Consider the following 25006-nt stretch of genomic DNA (forward strand, 5'->3'; position numbering starts at 1 on the left):
GGCTGTAGTGGCGCGTTTGGGCCACAAAGGGTTTTGGGCCACTTCCTCTTAGTGGTCAAGCTGGCTGACAGAGAACTTGATTTAAATTGCATTCAAACTGGTTTAAATACGATTCAAATCAAGCGTATTCATAGATGTTAAGTAACTTCTAGAACAGCAAGGAGACAGTTGTAATAAAATCAAATCAAAATTATTAAAAATAATTTGAAAAGGGAAATATAGAAAAAGCCATAAAACAATTCCCAACGGGCAATGAGACTTAATTCAAATTAACCTTGAAATCGGTTTGTTTCAAACCAAATTTGAATAAGTGTAGGAAATTAAGGGTTGGCCTTATATTTGATGATCACGACCACAGTGAGGTGTCAGTGGTAGTAACCAACATAAGATCAACTGGGAGAAAGCCATTTCAAAACAGAGCGGTCATCAGAAACTGCTAAGACATAATTTTGAATTTTTTAAGTTCAAATGTGGTTTGAACCAAAATCCAAAACAAGTGCACACAGTCAAGGCAGGGAAAATCATGTTAGTAAACGAGGCTGTAAATTGCCATGCATTGAAAGTTAGAAACACGAGTTCAAAATCTCACTGGTAAACTTTGAAGTTGTGGGAAGAGAAAATTGAAGAAAAGACGCTTTACCGCTAGTGTCCACACGATGGCGCTATTGCGCTCATGGAGGGTAAAGTCAGGACGTGGAGGCCGTCTGATACTGGGAAACTCAAGGGCGCGCCCTAGCGTTTGGCAGTAGCATTGCAACCCGCCTGCTTTCACAAGTGACTGTCTCAGAGGACGTGCAAAGAATTACACGCCTCAATTGCTGCATCAATCCGAAATAGTGCGGAATTTAAATATCGACGGATTTCTTTCCGGTTCTATATTTCACAAAACGGCGTGGCAGGATTTTTCCTACACACACACATAGGGACAACAGGAATTACACGTCTGTCGTTCGGATACAAATACATTTATCAAATAGCATTTTATGATTTACAATGTTTTTTAGGTTTTGGATTTTTTTTCGATGCTATGTTTTACAAGCACATCTAGCAGGATTCGTCGCTGCGTTGTGCGAGAGAAAACAGGAATTATTCATCTGTTTTCGACTCCAAGCATATATCAAATAGCACTTGTGATAATATGCTTTTCGGTTTTTTACAATTGAGTAGCTAAGTCAATGTTTTAACCAGGAGTTTTTATCGTTAATCTAACGATTATAAAATAAGGCCTTTTTAAGAATAGTGAAAGAGCATCGATTCACTAAATCTTGTCTTCACCCTGACAGAAGAACATCGTTCGGACAGGGGAGTTTAACATTAAAAATGTCGTCGTTCAAAAGAGGTTTCTTCGTCTTTTGTGGGACAAATTTAATACTATGAACTGCAGTTTACTTTTAGTTATTAACAATGGCAAACGGAATGTCAGACATTATTTTGCAGCGGTGAGTTCGCATTGCGTTCGCTCACTCGAGGCGCACGTACAATATTAAATCACAATATAGACATAGATTGAAAACTGATTTTGCTCATAAAACAAGTTTAAAATGTGCCCGCATTCTCCACCATTTGTAAGGATTCAGGGCGGATCTAATCCGTGGGGAATTTGCATAAATTAATTAATAATTGGTAATTAATAATTATTCATACATGTTTGGATTAGATCAATCTTACATTGAATTTACTCTCCCTCTAAGGGAGGATCTATCACTTTACCTGCATGCATACGTGTATCCTTGCATTTTAACTACAAGTTGATTGCTTAGATCACGTTTTACAGACAGGTAAAATTTAATTAGCTCAATTGTCAGATTAATATTGGGGAAATCCCACATATCATCTTACTTCATAGGATTTCAGGAAACGCAATTCTCTGGCCAGAAGAACTGGGTTTTCTGCCCTATAAACACATACTCTTTAAAAGTATTTTTAATTTATAAAGCCGTAGCTTGATCTATTCACTTCAGAGACCTGGAGTATGAGCAGACACAGTAACATCAATCAAAATGAATATAATGGATTTAATAAAGGCATGACTACTTATGTATTTACTACGGTTACATGGGATATATGTATTTACAAACACATAGACAACAATGAACAATACAATAAGACATCAATGAACGAGAAATGCATAAAGTTTGGACAATGGATAACGTACACGCGTGAGCGAGTAAGAGAGAGAGGAAAGGGGATGGGGAGAGAGAGAACAGAGAAATTGGGAGAATTTCATTGGCAGGAAGACATTCACCTCTCCGATTACAACACGGAACATCATCTTAAAACTTCTTAGAAGCTCTATAAAGAGATTTATACTTGCAATCAACGTATGTTATGGTTTCTCTCTGTGCCGAAACAAAACATTCCTGTACGGCCCTGTCTGGCCGCGTGAGCTGAGTCCTTTGGGTGTGAGGAAGCGTCACGTGGGTTGCGTGGCGCGCGTGTTGAACGGAGGTTTACAGTCTTTGTTGTAACATTTCCAAAGGGAAATAGTTCGGCTAAGTTCGTTTCACTTCGTGGAAGTGAACTGAGTCGGCTACGGAAAACAAAACTTTGACTAACAAAAAGGGAATAAAGATCTCTACGGGGAAATCACGCGGAGTTAACGTTGCATCTTTCCATGGCTTTGAAGAAGCGTGTGTGTCTCTCGGTCCGGCGCGTCACGTGGTCACGTGCGCGTGTTTCTCCTTCAAAGAGAGCGCGCGCTCGTTTAAAGGTCCCTGGTAGATGGATTTGCTGAAGAGATATGTCACGGTCACGGGGTTTCCTTTTCAATCGTCGATTGGAATTAAACACAGAGACTTATCTACAAATGAAAAACACAACTAAACTAGAAACAAATAAAAGAAAGGCGAAGAGCTCGCCCGGAGGCGAGACGTTACATCATGACACGGGAGGAAGAGAGCGAGCGCAGAGGAGAAGCGTCATTTATCACACTATGAGAAATCCAGCCTCTTCCTGTTGGCTTGGCCAATTAGAGGGTTGGAAGTTTACAGGCGGGACTTTGGGTTTATGGCCCTTTGTCTCCAGAGAGAGACATCTGAAACCCTAATCTCGTCGGTTGTTTAAGAGAAGAATCTTCACAATTCTTATAATACTAATGTGTCACAAAGTTTAGCAAAATGTAATGTCAATTAACAAATGGGGAACGAAGATTGGAGTTTATCGAGACCAAACTTGCCACCAATGGATTTGGTTAAACATTAGTTGGCAAAGTTTGAACATTATCCCATTAAGAGTTGTCGAGAAACATAGACCAAACCACAGAAAGGCAACTCATGAAATAGGGAACTTAGATACGTCGTTCATACAATTCTCAAGTGGATATATAATAGCATATATATATGAATACAGGATTCATTTCTCCTCCTTGGTTAGAATTCAGAGAGAGAGAGAGAGAGACATACTTCTCTGACATTCCTGGTGCGGTCGTAAATGCTGTTATCTAAGGCCCCAGGCTCTGACAGCATGTTAAGTTTTGGTTCTTACTGTCCCCAAAAGCTGGTGCACATAGAATCATAACTTTTACTGTAATTTCTTGTATCTGATTAATTCCGCTGGATCATGAGAATTAAAACAAGACCAAGAATGACGTATAACAATACTGGGGAATAGACAGTTAAATGTAAAAATGCATAATGATAAAGTCACAGTTATTCCAATGTGACATGGGCAAATGGACACACATAAAAACACATCAAATATATCTGGTTGAATGTCTTTTAAAGAAAAGAAGTTCCTTTGGGACCTTCCAAAAATGTCATAAAATGTCTTAATGTCTTGTAAGCGGACACCGCGCTCTGTCCTGAGTGTGGGTGTCAGCTGTGGGGGAGGTGTGTGTGTGTGTGTGTGTTTTTTCAAGTTCCAGGCCTTTTGGAGCTAAAGGCTTTGGGATTTTAGCACGAAGGTATTTAGTTATTCAGATTCACCCTGGCCCAGTCCTTACACAGCTGTAGGGCTGCTGTTTGGATGTCACATGATGGAAGCTATTACGACTCGCCACTCCCCAAATATTCACATTCCCGACGAAATGGAAAGGACAGGAGATTTGCTGTCCCTTTTCCCCTCAGTCTTTACCAAATTAAAGAAATTAAAATTTCGTCTATGACATACAGCTGGAGATGAGAGGGGTTAATAATACAATGCATACAAATATATATATATGGGGTCAGTATGATTTTTTTAATACTTTTATTTATACATCTTTACAATCAAATAAATGCTGTTCTTTAGAATTTTATTTTCATCAAGAAAAAATAAAAGAAAAAAACGTCACACTTTCCCAATAAAATTACCAGCACAACTGTTTTCAACACTGATACTAATAAGAAATGTTTCTTGGGCAGCAGATCAGCATATTAGAATGATTTCTGAAGGATCATGTGACACTGAAGACGAGTAATGACTGCTTTGCCATTTTAATGTATTAAAATAGAAAACGGTTATTTTAAATTGTAATAACATTTCACAATATTATGGATTTTGCTGTAATTTTGATCAAATAAGTTCAACATAAGAGACATTTCAAAAACATTAAAAAAATCTTACAGACACCAAACTTTTGAACGGTCTTGAACGATATACAGTATATATAATTCATATATGATCTTAATTCATGAACTTAATTCTTTGTTTATTAAAACATTTATAATGGTAAAACTTTTAAATCAATCCAGTCATTCTCAGAAATACAAATAAATATACAAGTAGACTAATTTATACCACTACTAACTTATTCAACAACAGGGCACTGAAATTGAAAAATTTGAAAGAATAATTTACAAAATGGATACCAAACAAAGTGCAATCCCTACAGTATGCAGCCATTAAAGATAACAAATATGGTTACAATTTATTTTCTCTTATGCAAGTGTTGATTTTGACTTGATAGTGGAGCTTTCAGAGTGAAAAATGACAATAAATAAGTTAAAAATACACCCTGCTCAAATGATTCATTGTAAGTGAAAACTAAAATCAGTCTATTCACTTTACTGCACATTTACCTTTGGTTAGTTTTCGATTAAGTGAGATCCAGCAACAATTTTAAATAGAAACTGAAGGGAAATTTCCTTTTTCTACCAAATCATGAAAATAAACTAAGCCACAGCAATATATCAGAGAGAATTCAGCTATGAAAGTCTATTATTAGCTTTGCCAAAATCTGTTTTATTCAAACAACCTGAAAGCCTGTAGCTTCCAAAATAAATACACTGACACTGAATATAAATGTCTGCACATCATGTGATCCAGGGGTGCATCATATATGACAAGCAACAAAACTGGTCGCATGCACTTTCTGTTTAATATATATACAAAAACAACGCAACAGATCCACAAAACTAGTTTCTGGAGGGATTTAAAAGCACAGCTTCAAAAACAGTCCTTCCTTTCACAAAACGTGACATTTCTCATAATCTCTTCAGTCACACCATATCAATAAACTGAGCAACTTTTCACGTGACAGCACAATATGTTTTCATTTCCTATTAAGAAAGATTCACTTGATTCATATACTGTCACACAACCAAACCCAGAGCACTGAGACCTGAGTCATGTAAACTAGCAGTGCTTAACAAACTCCGGCACCTCCATGGTCATTTTCAGCTCTAGATTCCCCGGCTGCTCTAGGACAAACACAGGGTGGCAGGGCTCTGTGAAGGTGTGCTGAAAAGTGCCCAAGAGCTGCCCGTTCTGAGCATTGAAGAAGAAGAGCCGACCCTGACTGTAGTCCAACAGAGTGCCGATCCGCGCAGGCATGTCCACAACAAAGATGTCAGACTCCACACGGTCATGAAGTAGTTCAAATCTGCAGCTGGAGAGAAGACGGGTTAATACAACACATTCAATATATCAAATAATGACCTTTCTATTCATCAAAGAATCCTGAAAAAAAATTTGCATCATGGATTAAATCAGCATACAGTATTAGAATGATTTCTGAAGGATCATATGACAGTGAAGACTGAAGTAATGATGCTGAAAATTCAGTTTTGCCATCACAGAAATAAATGACAGTAACACAACACAACAGTTTGTACTGTATTTTTGATCAAATAAATGCAGGCTTGAGAGACTTCTTTCAAAAACATAAAAAAAATCTCTTTTAAATGGTAGTATATATGCAATGTGAACATTGATTCCATCAATACCTTTTTTTTTTTTGTCATCCATTTATTCCAGAACCAAAAGTGTCTGATAATGGGCACACTACTGATATTCAACTGGTCATGTGATCTCCCCAGTTATGTAGAATAAAATAGCTTTTTTTTTCTTGACCACGGAAATGGCTGCAGTCTTTATCTCAGATGTACAGGTACGTCATATTTCTAAGTATGAACCTTTGGGGAAAATGACTTATTTTACCTTTAAAGTTCAACAATTTACAGTGTTGTCAATAAAAAAAACTCACATTTTTTACAGATGTACTCCCAATGGCTGGGATCTGACAGGACCCTAGTTGCTGATGTGCAAACTCTAACATCATACACAATATACAGTACCTTCATAGTAGTGGACCTGGGATTTTTAGAAGTAGGCCTAGACAAGACTTTTTTCAAATACGTATTTAATGGAAGACTGAGAGCTTTTTTAATGAGAGAACAGATTTAATGAGAGATTTTTTTTAATCTTTTTGAAGGCTCAATTTAATGTACCTCCCTGATTGCCAAAAAGCCTTAATTACAGTGTTTCCACAGTTTGGAATACAGCTCCAAATGTCCTACCAGCTTGTTTATTTAAACTGAAAAGAGCTGCTGGAAAGACTTTTAAATGTTACTGTTCAAAAAAATATTCTATGACCTTTGTATCTAATCCTTTTTGGAGCAATGAAACACATGAACAAATACATGCAACTACATCACATGAATGGTATACCTTATAGATGTAGGTACACAGTGCAGACACCAGGAGGCCCTGTTCTCCCCCAGTGTGCTGGTCAGTGATACAGTTTGATATGCGACACCGATGCGGTAGGCTTTGCACCTTGACACCTCTGTCTCCCAGTAGTAATATCCAAGAGAAGGCAAAAGTTCACCCATAACAGCTGGACATCTAGGAACAAGTACAAAAAAAAAAGAGAACATGCATTTTCTGCAACTTAAAGTCCCTGTAAAGGCAATTTCAAAAAAAAATTCTAAACACTTTATAAATGTTAGAAATGTATTGCTAAAACATATTACAAAGACTGTGAACTGTGAAGTACTGAATTGTGGAGTTAGACCGTTAAACAGTTTTTCACCATTGCTATTTTCCGGATTTTCTGGGCGGGGCTAAAACAGGGCTCGATGACGCACTGGAGCCCTTGAGCTCCTGGACACGCCCCTACTTGATGACGCACTGGAGCCCTGAGGCTGGCCGCTCCTAACAATATTATAGAGCAGATTCACATCAGTGTGCCGCTCAATCGCGAGTTACTGTCAGTACTATTATTAGTAACACAGCCTACAGATTGCTAGCTACTAGCTATGCCTTCGTCACGGAAATGCGTAGGCCTACTACCTGGATGCGATCACCGGATCACGTACAAAACAGATCGGTGCCCTTGTTTAAATTTCCGAAAAACGATTACATCAAGAAGAAGTGGATTAATTTTGTGAAGAGCCACCTTGATGGAGAGCTGAGGATCACCGCCAAAACCCGCCTCTGTAAGTGATCATTTTACACGGGATAGTTTTATAAACTTTCGTCGGAGATAACTGTCTGGGATTCACTGATAATCCGCTGTTACTGGTGAATGGGGCCGAACCGACTCCCGCCTCAGCCTTCATCCTCCCGTCGCGCCGACAACTGGTGCCATCATCGGCAGTGCGTGGCCACCGTGCGAGCATCCATTCCGGCTGTAGAGTTGAGTGTGGCGAGTCGACGGCAGCTTTCCCGCGAGTGGGCGTGGTTTCAGCGCAGCCAGTGGACACACCCCCAGCGTTTGAGAGCAGAGATTACTGCTCATTTTTTCAAGATTTTGATAGCTTATTTTATGTACTTGCTGACTTTTTTTATCATTCAAATTTGGCTGGGTGACTAATAACAAATTTTTCTGTGGTGTGACAAACTCAAAACACATACTTAATTTTGACTTTACAGGGACTTTAAATCATTTGTGAAACAATATGTGGTGGTTCACAAATCTGAAACCAAAACATGAACAGCATATGTTGTGCAATTTAACAATAAATGGTTGTTTTTTCTGCATAAAACTATGTATCTACAGTGGTAGATTTGTAATGGTGATAACTGCACTGAGGTACTTACTCTATGATTGAGGACATTTTACTGTAGGTGTCTTGTGGGTATTCTACCGAGTTCCTGTCCTCTGAAACCTCCAGCACTGAGTTGGCCGTTTCACTGAGGAAGCGGAACCTTGTACCTTGACAAATAACAACATTCACTAGTCACCAAAAAAACCACCACAAATAAAATGCAAGAATTTTGTTACAATTGTGATGCTGTCAAACTAACTAAAGGTGTTTGACAGATTAGTGAAATTTCATGGGCAAGAAAAAGTCCATTGTCAATAGTGTAGTGATGGATGAAGCACGGCTCACACAGAAGTCACTTTCAAACCAAGCAGCTTTCTGTCGATCAACACGGCGAATCCATCTGACCAACTGTAAAAATCGGGAAATCTTTCACCCTCACGCAAAACTTGCATGGATTCCTATTGCAATGACTGGATTTCGCCCATGAAAACTCGCCGGACAACAGGCAAATGTGTCAGACTGATGATGTAATAGCGGTGAATCTGACCTCTGGTTGAGATAAGGGTCGCCTCGCTCTGCTCACTGGCTCCTCCTGCATTCACTGATTTGATGTAGAAGAGGTAATTTTCATTGGGCTGAAGGAGGACCCTCTGCTCATAGCCTTTTATCCCTGATATGGATCTGTGTATGGAGAGACTGTTTTCAATAAGTGCAGTGTTACCCTCTGTAATGCTCTGATCGATGTGCACCCTTGAGGAATCATGGGGAACTGTGTTCAATGGATTCAGTGTACAAGCTCTTAGTGAAATATGCTACATTAAATAGTAACATTAAGTGCCACTGATGGCAATTAATGAGTATATTTAATACCATAGAGAAGACGTTTGGTGTAATTTTTAAAAAATATACATTTCACCAATAAAGTCAGAATAAACTGGAAATTGTGATTTTTCTTCACTAATGTGACAATATCTGAAAGAAATGGCTGCTCGAACAAGAAACAAAAAATGTAGGGTGGGAATTGATTGGATGGTTGTATTTCCTTTGGGGGGGAGGGGGGGGGGGGATGTTTTTGATTAAAGCCTAAAGTCCTATTAAGCTTTTTTACATTTTCAACTTTATTTACTCTGTTTATTGCTGTTTGAGCTTAAAAACAGTCTGCAAAGTTACAAAGCACAAAGTCCACTCCAAAGGGAGTTATTTTCTACATCAGTAAGCACTGTTTCTGAACTCTCTGAAACACCTCGATTGTAGTCTTGGGTTTTCATCCAGAAACATACACATCATAATATCACTCCTTTAAATAATTCCTGCCCAAAGCATATGCAAAAAAAGTGGGCGAGGCCTGGATGAATTGCATTAGTAGTGATTTGAAACTCATGGACTTAATCTGAAATCGCCCGTATACCCTCAAATAAGGCGTTATTTGAGGGGAAAGTCATTTGTAGTGGTGTCCGAAACCATAGTGGGCGTTATTGAGTGCACTTATTCAATCCCACATTGCACGGCAATAATGAGTGCACAACTGATGTTCGCTCAACGGCTGTCCGAATTCGCTTACTCCTTTTCATTCACTCCTTCAACAGTATTAGTGGGCTAATGTAGGTAATAGTGAATGAGGGTTTTTCGGATTCAGCCATGGTTATGGTAAGGGGCGTGACATTTCCAAAACCTGCTCAAAGCGGTTGACCAATCACAACACACTGGTCCAGCCGACCAATCAGAGCACTTGCGCTTTTTGGAAGGAGGGATAAAATAAAATACAAAAAATATTTTGTTATTTTGTATTTTGTAACTTTAAAATAAAAAAGTTACCATAACACTTTTTAACAAAACATGAAAAAAAGATGGTTTTCTCTAGACCCCTTGTGCTGTTTCTCCTTGTACAGAGGGCTGGTTAACCGTACCTGAGTCCCTCTCTCTCGCATGCATACTGGCGGCAATACTCCAGTGTGAAGCAGTCTACAGCACTGGGCTGAACTGAGCTCCAACGCAGCGTGGCCGTGTCCCACAGCACTGTGCACTGTTCTGTCTGGATCACCGGGACAGAGGGGGCTAGAGAGAAGACGATGAGCTGAGTTACTTTTCAGACACTGACTAAAAGATAATCACAAGTTTGTTTTGCTAAATGTGAACACTCCATATTTAATCTGGATTGAAAACACATACACTTTGGAATTCGCATTCCATGTCAGTGATCTAGTAAAGAGCCTCTACATGGTCATCTCATTATGTATTGATATATTATGACACACAGCATGATCTCTTGCTCTCACAAACATCATGCAAGTCAGAGGGGATTTGCACAGAGTAACTAACCGGTTCTGAAGGGCAGTCTCTCACTCGGCATGCTGCAGCCTGTGTAGTTCACCGCCATCACCCACACTTTATAACACTTATCCGGCTCCAGCTCTTCTAGATTACAGTAGCTCTCCTTCACAGTCACCCTGTACTCCTCTGAGATAGCTGCAGATAAGATTACATTTAACACACTTTAACTGAAGCACGTGGCTCAACTGAGCATCCCTTTGACATACTTTTACATACTAATAAGAGTTTGTAGTACTGTCAGATTGAAAAAAAAAAATCTGTGAATGTTAAAGGGATAGTTTATGCTTAAAACTATATTTTGAACAATGTTTCAACTGATTTTATCAATAAAAAAACATTGGACCCATTGACTTTTTCAAAATATCTTCTTTTATGTTCCACAGAAGAAAGTAAGTAATATAGATTTGGTGACATGATGGTGAGTAACTGATTTTAACAATTTAAGCATTTAACCCACAATTGCAAGGATGTTTTATACTGATAATAGTAACATAGTAATAGAATTATTCATATATTCATAGTAATTAAGAATATATGCCATTCTATATTATATACAGTGCTGGGTAGATTCCTTACAAACTGTAATCCATTACTGAATACAAATTACATGATGAAAACTGTAGTTAGTAACATAATCTATTACATTACACATTTTAGGTAATATAATCTGATTACTTTCTGACTACTTTTGAGTTAACTCATTTATCACATTGATTTGAATATAATAATCTTGTAGCATATTGATATAATAATGCAAAGAGCAAAAGAAAAATGTATTCCACTCTTTGTTAGCAACAATGTGAAGTGCATTAAACATATGTCAGGTTTTCATAAATCATTGAAAAGCTAATAATGAATTAAATCTTGAAAATGTTAAATTAAAATAAAAATATAAAATAAAACACTTACTAAAAAATATTGTACTTGTTTATGGTGTGTGGCCTCTCAATTATCCATGTAATTATAGCTGCCTAACTAGTGGCCATTCTTGTGTGTGAAATTCCACAGAACTAGAAGACTTTCCGAACATACGGTTTACAAGCAATAGGATTTTTTTTAGAATGAAACATTTAAAAGATAAAATTAGGAGAATTAGGAAGAATCATTTAATTATGATTCGTAAATGTAATCAACAAAAAGTAACTGTGGTCTGATTACATGTATTTTAAAATGTAATATAATCTAATTACAAAATTTAATTTTAGGAATCTGATTATGTAATCCAGATTACATATAATCAGTTACTACCCAGCACTGACTATATATAACATTTAAATCAAAAGTAAAAAAAAAAAGAAGAAATTAATACTTTTATTGAGCATGAATGCATTACATTGATTATACACTCACCTAAAGGATTATTAGGAACACCTGTTCAATTTCTCATTAATGCAATTATCTAATCAACCAATCACATGGCAGTTGCTTCAATGCATTTAGGGGTGTGGTCCTGGTCAAGGCAATCTCCTGAACTCCAAACTGAATGTCAGAATGGGAAAGAAAGGTGATTTAAGCAATTTTGAGCGTGGCATGGTTGTTGGTGCCAGACGGGCCGGTCTGAGTATTTCACAATCTGCTCAATTACTGGGATTTTCACGCACAACCATTTCTAGGGTTTACAAAGAATGGTGTGAAAAGGGAAAAACATCCAGTATGCGGCAGTCCTGTGGGCGAAAATACCTTGTTGATGCTAGAGGTCAGAGGAGAATGGGCCGACTGATTCAAGCTGATAGAAGAGCAACTTTGACTGAAATAACCACTCGTTACAACCGAGGTATGCAGCAAAGTATTTGTGAAGCCACAACACGTACAACCTTGATGCGGATCATGGGCTATAACAGCAGAAGACCCCACCGGGTACCACTCATCTCCACTACAAATAGGAAAAAGAGGCTACAATTTGCAAGAGCTCACCAAAATTGGACAGTTGACTGGAAAAATGTTGCCTGGTTAGAATTTGGCGTAATCAGAATGAGAACATGGATCCATCATGCCTTGTTACCACTGTGCAGGCTGGTGGTGGTGGTGTAATGGTGTGGGGGATGTTTTCTTGGCACACTTTAGGCCCCTTAGTGCCAATTGGGCATCGTTTAAATGCCACGGCCTACCTGAGCATTGTTTCTGACCATGTCCATCCCTTTATGGCCACCATGTACCCATCCTCTGATGGCTACTTCCAGCAGGATAATGCACCATGTCACAAAGCTCGAATCATTTCAAATTGGTTTCTTGAACATGACAATGAGTTTACTGTACTAAAATGGCCCCCACAGTCACCAGATCTCAACCCAATAGAGCATCTTTAAACTTATCATTGTATCTAAACCAACAACATGTTTATTAGATCCAATACCCACTAAACTACTGAAAGAAGTGTTACCTGTAGTGGAAGAGCCTCTTCTCAATATTATTAACTCGTCTTTATCTTTAGGTCATGTTCCAAAAATATTCAAGCTGGCAGTTATAAAACCTCTCATCAAGAAACCGCAATTAGATCCAAATAACCTAGCAAATTACAGACCCATTTCCAATCTTCCATTTATGTCTAAAATACTAGAAAAAGTTGTGCCCGCTCAATTGTGATCTTTCTTGAAAGAAAATGATATCTATGAAAAATTTCAGTCAGGATTCAGACCGCATCATAGCACAGAAACTGCGCTAGTTAAAATTACAAATGATTTACTTTTAGCTTCTGACCAAGGCTGTATCTCAATACTAGTAGATACTATAGATCATAAAATACTCTTGGATCGACTACAAAACTACACTGGTGTTCAGGGACAGGTATTAAGCTGGTTTAGATCGTACTTATCAGATCGTTACCATTTTGTCTGTTTAAATGGGGAAAAATCGAAGATAACGTCAGTAGACTATGGAGTGCTGCAAGGATCGGTGTTAGGCCCTCTGCTATTCTCAATATATATCCTGCCACTTGGTAATATTATAAAACATGGAATTAATTTCCACTGTTATGCTGATGACACTCAATTATATATTTCATCACGACCAGATGAAAACACTAACATATCTGAAATTGACAGAGTGTCTTAAAGATATAAAATGCTGGATGACGCGTAATTTCCTGCTACTAAATTCAGATAAAACGGAGGTATTACTTATTGGTCCAAAAAACTACCCACAAAACCTCTTAAAATACAACTTTAATTTAGAAGGATGTCCTGTTACTTTATCCACTACTGTAAAAGACCTGGGTGTTATACTAGACCACAACTTGTCTTTCGAAAATCATATTTCATATGTTACAAGAACAGCCTTTTTCCACCTTAGAAACATTGCTAAGCTACGTAACATGCTATCTGTTTCTGATGCAGAAAAGTTGGTTCATGCATTCATGACCTCGAGACTAGATTACTGTAATGCTTTATTAGCCGATTGTCCTGCATCCTCAATAAACAAGCTACAGTTAGTGCAAAATGCTGCTGCTAGAGTTCTTACTAGGTCAAGAAAATATGATCATATAACACCAATTTTATCATCTCTACACTGGTTACCTATCAAGTTCCGTATCAATTACAAAGTACTTCTACTGACCTATAAAGCCCTAAATGGTCTAGCTCCTGTGTATTTAATGGACCTTCTATCGCCCTACAATCCATCGCGTTCTTTAAGATCACTAAATTCGAAGCTTCTGGTCATTCCTAGGATATCCAAGTCCACTAAAGGAGGGAGGGCGTTCTCGCATTTAGCTCCTAAACTCTGGAATAGCCTTCCTGATATTGTCTGAGGCTCAGACTCGCTGTCCCAGTTTAAAACTAGATTAAAGACGCATCTCGTTAGCCAAGCATTCATATAATGCTTACCTTTTATACTACTGTTGAATCAGATCGAATCCATTAATATTATGAACAGCAGCTATGCTAATTATTTCCCATCTGCTTTTCTGCTGTTATCTCGGGACGCTAGTCCCGAGGTAAATAGCGTTCGTCAGCTCCAGCTTGTATCCAGCCTCTCACGGAGACTTCAGATACCTCAACACCTGCGATGAGACGACTCGACGCCTGTGAAGAGACGACTCGACGCCTGTGAAGAGACGACTCGACGCCGGCGATATGTTATGCCCTAAATTAATACATGATTAACTAACTGTATTTTTTCAATGTACATTTCTGAAATGCACTTTCTGTAAAGCTGCTTTGAAACAATGTGTATTGTGGAAAGCGCTATACAAATAAATTTGAATTGAATTGAATCTTTGGGATGTGGTGGAACGGGAGCTTCGTGCCCTGGATGTGCATCCCACAAATCTCCATCAATTGCAAGATGCTATCCTATCAATATGGGCCAACATTTCTAAAGAATGCTTTCAGCACCTTGTTGAATCAATGCCACGTAGAATTAAGGCAGTTCTGAAGGCGAAAGGGGGTCAAACACAGTATTAGTATGGTGTTCAATCCTTTAGGTGAGTGTAAGTGACAGTAAAAACATTTATGTTACTCATTTATTTTTTATTTAAGATAATACAGTTTAAAAATAAATAAATATATATACACTCACCGGCCACTTTATTAGGTACCCCATGCTAGTAACGGGTTGGACCCCCTTTTGCCTTCAGAACTGCCTCAATTCTTCGTGGCATAGATTCAACAAGGTGCTGGAAGCATTCCTCAGGGAGTTTGGTCCATATTGACATGATGGCATCACACAGTTGCCGCAGATTTGTCGGCTGCACATCCATGATGCGAATCTCCCGTTCCACCACATCCCAAAGATGCTCTATTGGGTTGAGATCTGGTGACTGTGGAGGCCATTTTAGTACAGTGAACTCATTGTCATGTTCAAGAAACCAATTTGAAATGATTAGAGCTTTGTGACATGGTGGAAGTAGCCATCAGAGGATGGGTACATGGTGGCCATAAAGGGATGGACATGGTCAGAAACAATGCTCAGGTAGGCCGTGGCATTTAAACGATGCCCAATTGGCACTAAGGGGCCTAAAGTGTGCCAGGAAAACATCCCCCACACCATTACACCACCACCACCAGCCTGCACAGTGGTAACAAGGCATGATGGTTCCATGTTCTCATTCTGTTTACGCCAAATTCTGACTCTAACATCTGAATGTCTCAACAGAAATCGAGACTCATCAGACCAGGCAACATTTTTCCAGTCTTCAACTGTTCAATTTTGGTGAGCTCTTGCAAATTGTAGCCTCTTTTTCCTATTTGTAGTGGAGATGAGTGGTACCCGGTGGAGTCTTCTGCTGTTGTAGCCCATCCGCCTCAAGGTTGTGCGTGTTGTGGCTTCACAAATGCTTTGCTGCATACCTCGGTTGTAACGAGTGGTTATTTCAGTCACTGTTGCCCTTCTATCAGCTCGAACCAGTCTGGCCATTCTCCTCTGACCTCTGGCATCAACAAGGCATTTCCGCCCACAGAACTGCCGCTCACTGGATGTTTTTTCTTTTTCGGACCATTCTCTGTAAACCCTAGAGATGGTTGTGCGTGAAAATCCCAGTAGATTAGCAGTTTCTGAAATACTCAGACCAGCCCTTCTGGCACCAACAATCATGCCACGTTCAAAGTCACTCAAATCACCTTTCTTCCCCATACTGATGCTCGGTTTGAACTGCAGGAGATTGTCTTGACCATGTCTACATGCCTAAATGCACGTAGTTGCCGCCATGTGATTGGCTGCTTAGAAATTAAGTGTTAACGAGCAGTTGGACAGGTGTACCTAATAAAGTGGCCGGTGAGTGTATATATATATATATATATTCATCACAGAATCCTGAAAATGGCTTCTGAAAATTCAACTTTGCCATCACAGGACTTCTTTAAAAAAATCTTACCAACCCCAAACTTTTGAACTGTAGTGTATTATCTGTCAGATATTCAAACCCTGCTCTTCCCTCTAGTCTTACCTCCTTGTGGCTCTTCCATGCAGTAGACTTGGAAGCAGTCGATAATGTCATCCTCATTGACTCTCCAATACACAGTGACGGAAGTGCTGGTTGCAGAATTGGCCTCTTGAGGCTGGAGATGTGGTTTTTGAGGAACTACAAAATGAGTAATAATTCAAGTCAGCAAAACGTGAGGGGTGTTTATCTGCAATGGAAATCTTAGCTGAGGCGCACCTGGAATGGCTTGTCTGTTTTTCCTCTCATTGCCTGATTTGCCCTTGGCATAGTCCTCAAAAACCAGCAGCCCTCGTGGACCAAGTTCAAGTGACATGGTGGATTCCAAAGCTGTATTCAACCTAATTAAAAAATAAATGGAAGGGTCACTGGAAGAAAATCCAGCTTATCACAATATTTTCATCATGTGTAAAAACCCCATGCGGTAAATTATTTGATTTCTATTCATTTAAAGGCTACAAACACTTGATTTAACATTGTTTTGAACATAGCAAACTCAACAAGGCAACTAAAACAAGCTTCATCAAGCTTCTATTCGGATTAATTTAATATGCAGATCATTTTTGAAGTATTGTAATTAGCATTCGATGTTAGGAAAGTCACTGGATGCAACATAAATTCAAGCCATTCAGTTACCTCATATTGATATCTTTTGATGACTGAAAAGGGGTGAAAAACAGCTTGATTAGACTAAAATATCTATTCTAGATAGTTCATCTCTCTTAACAAATCTTAGCTAAGCACTTTAAAAATGCTTCAAAAGCAACTATGGCTTTGGACAAAATCAATACATTAATACTAATCTTAATGCATGATATACTTTAAGCGAGTAACTAACACACAAATGAGGAAAGCCTCACAGAAAGAAACTTGAGTGGGTCCGTTTCTTCCTCCTCCTTAGCCGTCATCTCCATAGTCTCCTTGGCCTTGTCGATATTCTCCTGGAACGACACAATCTGGTCGTACAGCTGCTCCAGTTTGGCCTTTTTCTCCTCCTCCATGGCCTGAGACATCTCATTATACTGATCCATCACCAGCTTCACCACCTCCTCATTGTGCTCATTTATGATCTTCTCACAATCATTAAAGTTCTCCTGCGGGAGCAGCACAATAAAGCTACACATTAGTTCTCAGTAACCTTTCTCACTTTAATAGCATCCCCAAGCTGACAGTGCACTAACGTAAGCACTACAAAACTCTCACTCCAGATTTTTGGGAGTGCAAAATTCACCTTCATGATGCTAAGATTTTGTGGGTGGTTGCCAGGACATTGCTACTCATTTTCTAGGGCAGTCACAACCATTTTGACCTGATGTGTATGATCTTTTGGTCTCTAGATGTGACTTTGTTTTTATTGTTTGTTTTTTTAAAGGTATTTTGATGTAATGCTTATTCATGCAAAATTGATCTAATGCATATTTTTAAATCAGGAACAATGCGTTTCATTTGTTAAATAACATTTCAATGTGTTAAAATTCATTTTGGGATTTCTTTTTTTGTCATGTGGTACAACCAAATATTTGTAAAAAAAAATTATATATATATATAATATATAATATATATATATATATATATATATATATATATACATACTGTATATATATATATATATATATATATATACATATATATATTCTTGTGAAATCTTAAGTAACTCTTAGAGTGTCTAAAGTGCCTAACTCATTACTATTTTGTGGTTGTTTTTATTCATATTAATATGGTAATATGGTAGATATTTAGTATATTTAGCATTCAATTTTACTTTAAAGACAGAAAAATAATCATATAAGTTTACCGGTAAATGCATTAAATACTATTCACAATCTAGTTTTCAGCCATTTCAGCCATCACTTTGACCTTCAGTATTATTAGTTAGATTAGAAATTACATGGTTGTACCACCTGATGAATATAAGTTATGTCACCTGACAACATTAAAATGACAGGGATAAAACATTTTTTTCATTTCAATTACATATAAAAAATAAAATACAAATACAAGTGTTTAAGTCATCAGTCTCTATTGAAGTAAAAGTAGTAAATTTATCAAAATCAGAATAAATCACGTCATCACATTCGTAACATGGGAACTGGAATAAGCTACAGTGCACTATATTGGTTAGATACACTGTAATCGATTGTGACTGAATAACAACAAAGTTATGTTTTATATTGATACAAAAAGAATCATCAGCTTAAGTCAGTTGAGAATTGTAAGTGTTTTGCAAAACAACATGAACAAGTGCATCATACCTAACGATTTTTTGGGTGAGTACATACTGTAGTTAAGGACACCTAATATAAAGTGTGACCAATTTTTCTTTACAATAATCAATCTTTTGCCTATGCTAGCAAGGTCATAAACAGTTTATACATTTTAAATACAAAAAAGTTTATGATAAAAAGCATTTTTCTAGTTTAACATTGGTTGTACCAACTGACATGGAAAGTGTACCAACCTACCCATAATTGAAAGTAGCTATTTTTATCAGTATTTGAGAGAGATCTACAAATCTTTTCACTCTGCCACAGGGATCAGTTGGTCTCCTCTAGATTATGCATTATCATGTTTACTGTTATTACCTTGTCAATTCATAATAAAAGAGCCATGTTTGCAGTTGTGACATTTGATAATGAACAAATTGCCGGACAAAAGTTTTTCAATTATCTCAAAAGCCTAAAACTATTGCTATTTATAAAAATTTGTTTATATGAAAGGTTTCAAACATTAAGTTATGTCTTAGTATTTTATTTTGACATTTAGGGGTTTAAGATACCAAAACATAAATAATAATATTTTATAATGTACTAAAAATGAATGCAAACTAAAAAGGTTTTATAGAATAAAGCAATATATGTCATGAATTTATCACATTATTTATAAGGAAATAATGCACTTGGAGACAAAAATATGCATGTCATGTCATTGACCCAAATTAAGTCTATGGGATTGTATTTATAGTCTACTGAGCTAAAACAACATTCGGTACAGGATATGTTCTGTATGTGTAAATGAATGCATAATAATGCAAATACCTCCACTGTGTTGTATGCCAGTTCAAGCTCAGATACAAAGTCTTCAATATTCTCTGATCTTCCTTGTAAAACTGATATCAGTTCACTCAGCTGATTCTGAAAAAAAAATCACATCGAAAGTTACATTAGACAGACAACATGAAATATTTTGAGGCACAAACTCCTATTTCTTTCATACTTGTCTTGCAAATATTATTTTATTTTCTCCTTTGGATTTTTCCTACTTGTAAATATCAAATCACATTGGTGCAGTACTGGAATAAACCACAGTTGAATCATGGAAACAGCTGTCTACTTCCAGCTCTTGCTATGAGTCAGTCGGTTCTGACTCATCTGCTATGAATGCTGTCAAAGGCCAATAAAGTAAACAATCTCTCATCGTCTCAACATGATTTATACTCAAATATTCTTGTGAAGTGAATATTCTGATTATGTGTTTTTATCATTTGGTTATATTAGACACTGGAGGAGTCCTTCTGTAAACACATGAGTAATTAGTGACAAGCTCTCCAAACAGGCCAGCAGTGAAAGATCAGATGTCAAGCTGATGTCAGGAAATCATGTCTTAGCACTCTTTCAAAGCACAGGGAGCTTAACTTACCTTAACACTGTCATAGGCCTCATCCAAAGAGGCCATCTCATGGTTTTGATGCTCAGCCTCACTCAGCAGTACTGGACAACGGCAAACGAGGCAGAACGCATCCATTGGTTGAATTTCAAGTTCCTCTTGATGTTCATATTCCGCCATTTGTGCACTATCCAAATCCTCAACAAATTCAAAGTCTTTTTCCAGAGTTTGATCTGACAGTCGAACTTGTTCACAGTGCCCATCCTCAGCTAGAGCTTGTTCACACTGTCTTGCCTCTTGTTCGGTGACCATCTCATAACCAAGTTCCTCTGCAATTTCCTGCAGCACATTTTGGTCGCAGCTCAAGGTCGACAGGTCCTCTTGAGGTGTAAAACTTCGCAATTGTGAGAAGACACCTTTATCCCTACTTAGGCTTCCTCCTTTATGTATATCTTCATACATTTTGTCACTATCCTCTGGCTCTAAAGGTGAGACTCTCATTGCTGAGGGGTCATCTTCATCAACTGGAGGAGGCGAAATGGGCTCTGGTAGGTCTGTTATATCTCCAATCTGTGCATCAATCTGTGTTTTCTTTCCTTCCTCTAATGTTTTTGTTGATGTTAGAGGTAACATCTTATTCTCAATATCTGTCCAACTAGTGGCTGATTCTTTCAATGGGATCTCTCCGGTTAATATGGTCACGTCATTTATTTCACTATATTCTTCTACCTGTTCCTCATTTGTTGGTACAACAGCTGGCAGTCTTACTTTTGATAAGTCCTCTACGTTGTCTGTTACTTTTATCTCTTCCGTGCCTTCACGAGCAAATGCCTCCATGTCATTAGCTAACAATATGCTATATTCTTGCCTTGAATTAATCATTTGATTCATCTCTGTTGCCACTTTTTTCTCAGAAGGTATCTCGTCCTGAACAGGCTCATTTGTGGTGTCAACCCTCTCATTTGCTTCCTCTGTAACATCCACCTTGATTTCCTCAACTTTTTCATGTTTTTCTGTAACCACATGTTCTTCAATCTTTGGTATGTCAACATGTTCTTTTTGCGTTTCCAGCCTTTGCTCAACCAATGGTGCCTCGTTGGTTGGCCTATCTGTACTTGTCCACTCTTTGGCTTTCTTGTTTGTTGCAATGAATTCATTGTGTAATACATCTGGATACATTTTCTCCTCGCTTGTAATATCAGATTTAGTCTGAAGTTCAATGTTTGCTGTATCTGTTTCATTTGGATGTGACTGCTCTAATGAGGTCTGAACAGAAGTAAATTTAGACTCTGGCTTTATTTCAATTTCTGTTAACACATCTGATGTACCAATATGAGCCTCAACCTCTTGCGCTGCACCAATTTTGTCAATTACCTGCTCTTGTTTTTCCTTTTCGGGAATTAATCCTTCACTCACTTTATTCTCAACCACAGCAAGCATTTCTCCATTTTCATGGACTTGAGAGTCATTTTCAAAAGATTTTGCAGAAAGTTTAACTTCAGTATATGTTGTAATTGTTTCAGTCTCTTCTAAAGGCTTGACTTCTTTCTCTACTTTTGAAGGTTCCTCAGTTTTTGGAGGTTCTGTTCTATCTAACAGAGGTTCTTTGAGAATGACAACCCTCTGAGCAATTATTTCTGGTTCTTCTCTTTTTAATATTTCAGTAATGCCTTTATCGACCCTTGAGGTAAGATTTTGCTCTAAAATTTCGCCTTGTGTCTTGGTTTTATTATTCTCTCCTTCGTCATTTTTAGTAATAGTACTTGTTTTCTGAATGTCAGCAATGGCATCAGCTACTTCATGACGTCTATCCACACTGCCCTCAGAAACACTAATGTTTTCAACAGCATGTGGTACATCGGACTGAATCTTCTCAGAGCTCTGTGTTACAGACATAATTTTAAATTCATCTTTAGTTTTAAAAACATCTTCATGCGCTAACCCCCCAGGCTCTTGAATATGAGCAGTCAGACTTATTTGTTCCTGTCCACTGCAATCTACTTCACTGATGGTTTTGCATTCTGGCTCAAGGACTTGATCCATCTGACGTTGTGTGTCATTGAGGGCACTTTTAGTTGTGATATTGTCCTTGATAATGACAGTGACATCACATTGCTTTTCATTTTCCCTACTATGCTTCGCTACCAGGTCGTCTGATGTGACCGTTCCTGTAAAGATAATTTCCACCTCTTGTTGGATTTCTGGAGCACAGTGTCCCTCTGAACAACACTCTGTGGACTCACACTGTACTTCACCTTCAATTTTATCTTGCACACATGGTTGATCGACAGTTACTTCCTCATTTTCTTCTTGTGCTTTATCTAAACATCCAGTGAGTTCAAATTTACTTTGTGACCATGCTAATTTCCCCCCATCTTCCTTTTCTTTGGCCTCAGGTACATTAGCAACCACTGGTGTTTCATCCTTCAATATGAATTTCTCCAGATATCCATCTGCATCATCAGAATCAGAGTATCTCCTTTTGAAAGACCGTTCTGAAACAACACTCTCTGTATCTGAGAAGTCGTCTTCTTTCTTCCGGTCTCCTACTGTGTCCTCATAAAGGTCTGAGTAATGGAAGGACATTGCTCGTGGTTCCTCAAGAAGGACAAGATCTATGATCTTTGGTGGTCCGGTAGGGAGGTATACAGGTGTGAGGATACATTCCTGACTCCCGAATAAGACTGATCCACTCTCTTTAAGAGATTTAGAGCTCTCTTTTGCTGTACTTCCAACTCTGCCCTCACGCTCTTGGGGAGGCTCTGCATTCAACTTATTTCCATAAAACACTTCGTCAAGATGCTCACCTGCAATTTCAACATCACTGATGAACACAAAGGAATCATCATCAACAGCTTCATCTACTTTTGGTTCTTTGAGGTTCTCTTGAGGTTCCTCCGGCTGGACAGTCACTTCTGGTTCAAGTTTTTCCATCAGTGTAGTGCCATCACTAGGTGCCTGCTCATCTAACAGTGTGAATTTTTCAAGGTAGTCCATATGAGTTTCATCCTTTTTGATCTGTTTGTCAGCAAAGATCTGGGATGAATCCTTCAAGCTTTCATTTTGCTTTATTTCCTCAATGTCTATCTTCACAGGACAACTGTTTGTAGCTACAGGTTCATGCTTATGTTTGGATTTTATCTTTGGGGTATCATCCAAGTAGGCTAAATTCTCCACCAGTTCAGTGCTATCTTCCTCATCTACTGTAGCAAGCTTTGACGGTACAACAATATTGAGTATTTCAAAACCATCTGATATCAAACTAAAAAGATCTTGATCCTTGCTTCCAGCAGGCATACCATCCTCATTGCTTTCAGACCTGATATTCGGCACTGACACCTCAATCATTGCAGGTCTTTCCTCACCTATCCGACTTTTTGGCAGTCTGGAGCTTGGCTTTTTAAACCTGTCACCTAGCTTGCCTCTGCTGCTTGTTTTTTTCCTCTTTATTCTGTCTTCATCCATTATGATCACAATATTCCCCTGTGTTCCGGAACCTTCCATGCTGTATTGTTCAGATGGAGAGCTTCCTTCTGAAGCCCATGGAGTTGAGCATCTACTGGAAGCCGTCTCCCATACTATCCCACTGTCCTCACTCTGTACCGTCACCATAGAGAAGGATGGGTCAACCATCAGACACTGGAGTTTAGGCTTCACTGATGGATCCTGCATAACTTCCTTTAAACTAACCAAAAATAGTTTAGAAACAGGTATGGTTCAACAAAGCAATGTAGTATAGAATACAGCAGTCTATGGCAGATATTGTAGCGTTGTATGTTTAGTGCTTAACTAATGATGTTTGTAAGTTAAAGGGATAATTCACCCAAATATGAAAATTCTGTCATCATTTACTCACCCTCAAGTTGTTCTAAACCTGTATAAATTTGTTTCTTCTACTGAACAAAAAATATATTTTGAAGAATGTCGGTAACTAAACAGTTTGAGCCTCATTGACTTCCATGGTATTTTTTCCCACATACTATGGTAGTCAATGGGGCCCATCAACTGTTTGGTTACCCATATTCTTCAAAATATCTTCTTTTGTGTTCAGCAGAAGACAGAAATTCATACAGGTTTAGAACAACTTGAGGGTGAGTAAATGATGACAGAATTAAAATATTTGGGTGACTATCCCTTAAAAGTATCAGTTAATGATGTTTGAAGTTAAAAACAATTAGTAGAAGCATGCAGGAGCTAGAATATCTGCTTATTACAGACTTGGAAGTGGATTTATCAATAACTGAACATACGTTTTTTATATAAAAATAAATTAAGTTTGCAAACTTTTTTGTGGCTACTTAAATGGTGTTTGCGAATATATTATATATTTACAAAAATAAATAAACGTAGGCCTATTTGCAACAAAAGAAAGTGTAACTTTTTGTTCAAAACTTTTGGGTGTCAATCACCCAAATTAGGTGGTGATGAGGGAAATAACATTCATATTTAAAAAGATCTACGAGAAAATATAATTAATCCCATTTTTATAACTATTTTCGCCCGTGTCAAACTACCTTTTATGAAGGTCCTCAATCTCATCTTCGTCGTCGATATCGATTATTCCTGGCCCCACGTCCTGCAATTCCCCCATCTCTGGCTCTGCCCCCTCACATTCCCCTTTCACAGCACGATCCATTTTGATAATCGAAATATGTTGGTGTTATTTTAAAGTAATAAACGGTCTTGGCTAGTACAGCTTCGTGTTGGGATCATGTCTCGTTGGGAGCAGTTTGCCTTACTCAGCGGCTGCTGTAAATAGATTACAAATATTCCTGTGCTCAAGGCTGCGCACTTGGAAAACAGTCACCGTTGTCCCCGTTCTTTAAAGCCCGAGTTAAGGATATTGTCCAATATTTTTCATTTCCTTTGTCAACTTCAAGCAGTAGCACATCGTTCACCATGTCCAGAACAGTAAAGCTTGCATGAAACTACAGTGGCGGTGTCCCCTGTAATATGACACGCAGAGAACACCGCCATGTCCATGAGGGACAGGAGTGGAGGACTCAGG

General features: G+C 38.2%; 1 protein-coding gene across 1 annotated transcript; it reads right to left on the reverse strand.

Moving 5' to 3' along the window:
* Positions 1–4188: 4188 nt before the first annotated feature.
* Positions 4189–25003, reverse strand: cmya5 (cardiomyopathy associated 5). Its single transcript, XM_056237652.1, has 13 exons — positions 24513–25003; positions 20032–23683; positions 19431–19526; positions 17256–17489; positions 17032–17054; positions 16615–16736; positions 16402–16536; positions 10509–10655; positions 10097–10244; positions 8737–8870; positions 8242–8356; positions 6868–7044; positions 4189–5806 (listed from the first exon to the last, which is right to left on the reverse strand). Exons 1-13 carry the CDS (start codon positions 24632–24634, stop codon positions 5554–5556), a joined length of 5358 nt encoding a protein of 1785 aa, XP_056093627.1. The 5' UTR covers positions 24635–25003; the 3' UTR covers positions 4189–5553.
* Between the last annotated feature and the right edge of the window lie 3 nt (positions 25004–25006).

Source organism: Rhinichthys klamathensis, unplaced genomic scaffold (genome assembly GCF_029890125.1).
Source record: "Rhinichthys klamathensis goyatoka isolate OS25496 unplaced genomic scaffold, OSU_Roscu_1.1 h1tg000019l_1, whole genome shotgun sequence".
NCBI classification, from domain to species: Eukaryota; Metazoa; Chordata; class Actinopteri; order Cypriniformes; family Leuciscidae; genus Rhinichthys; species Rhinichthys klamathensis.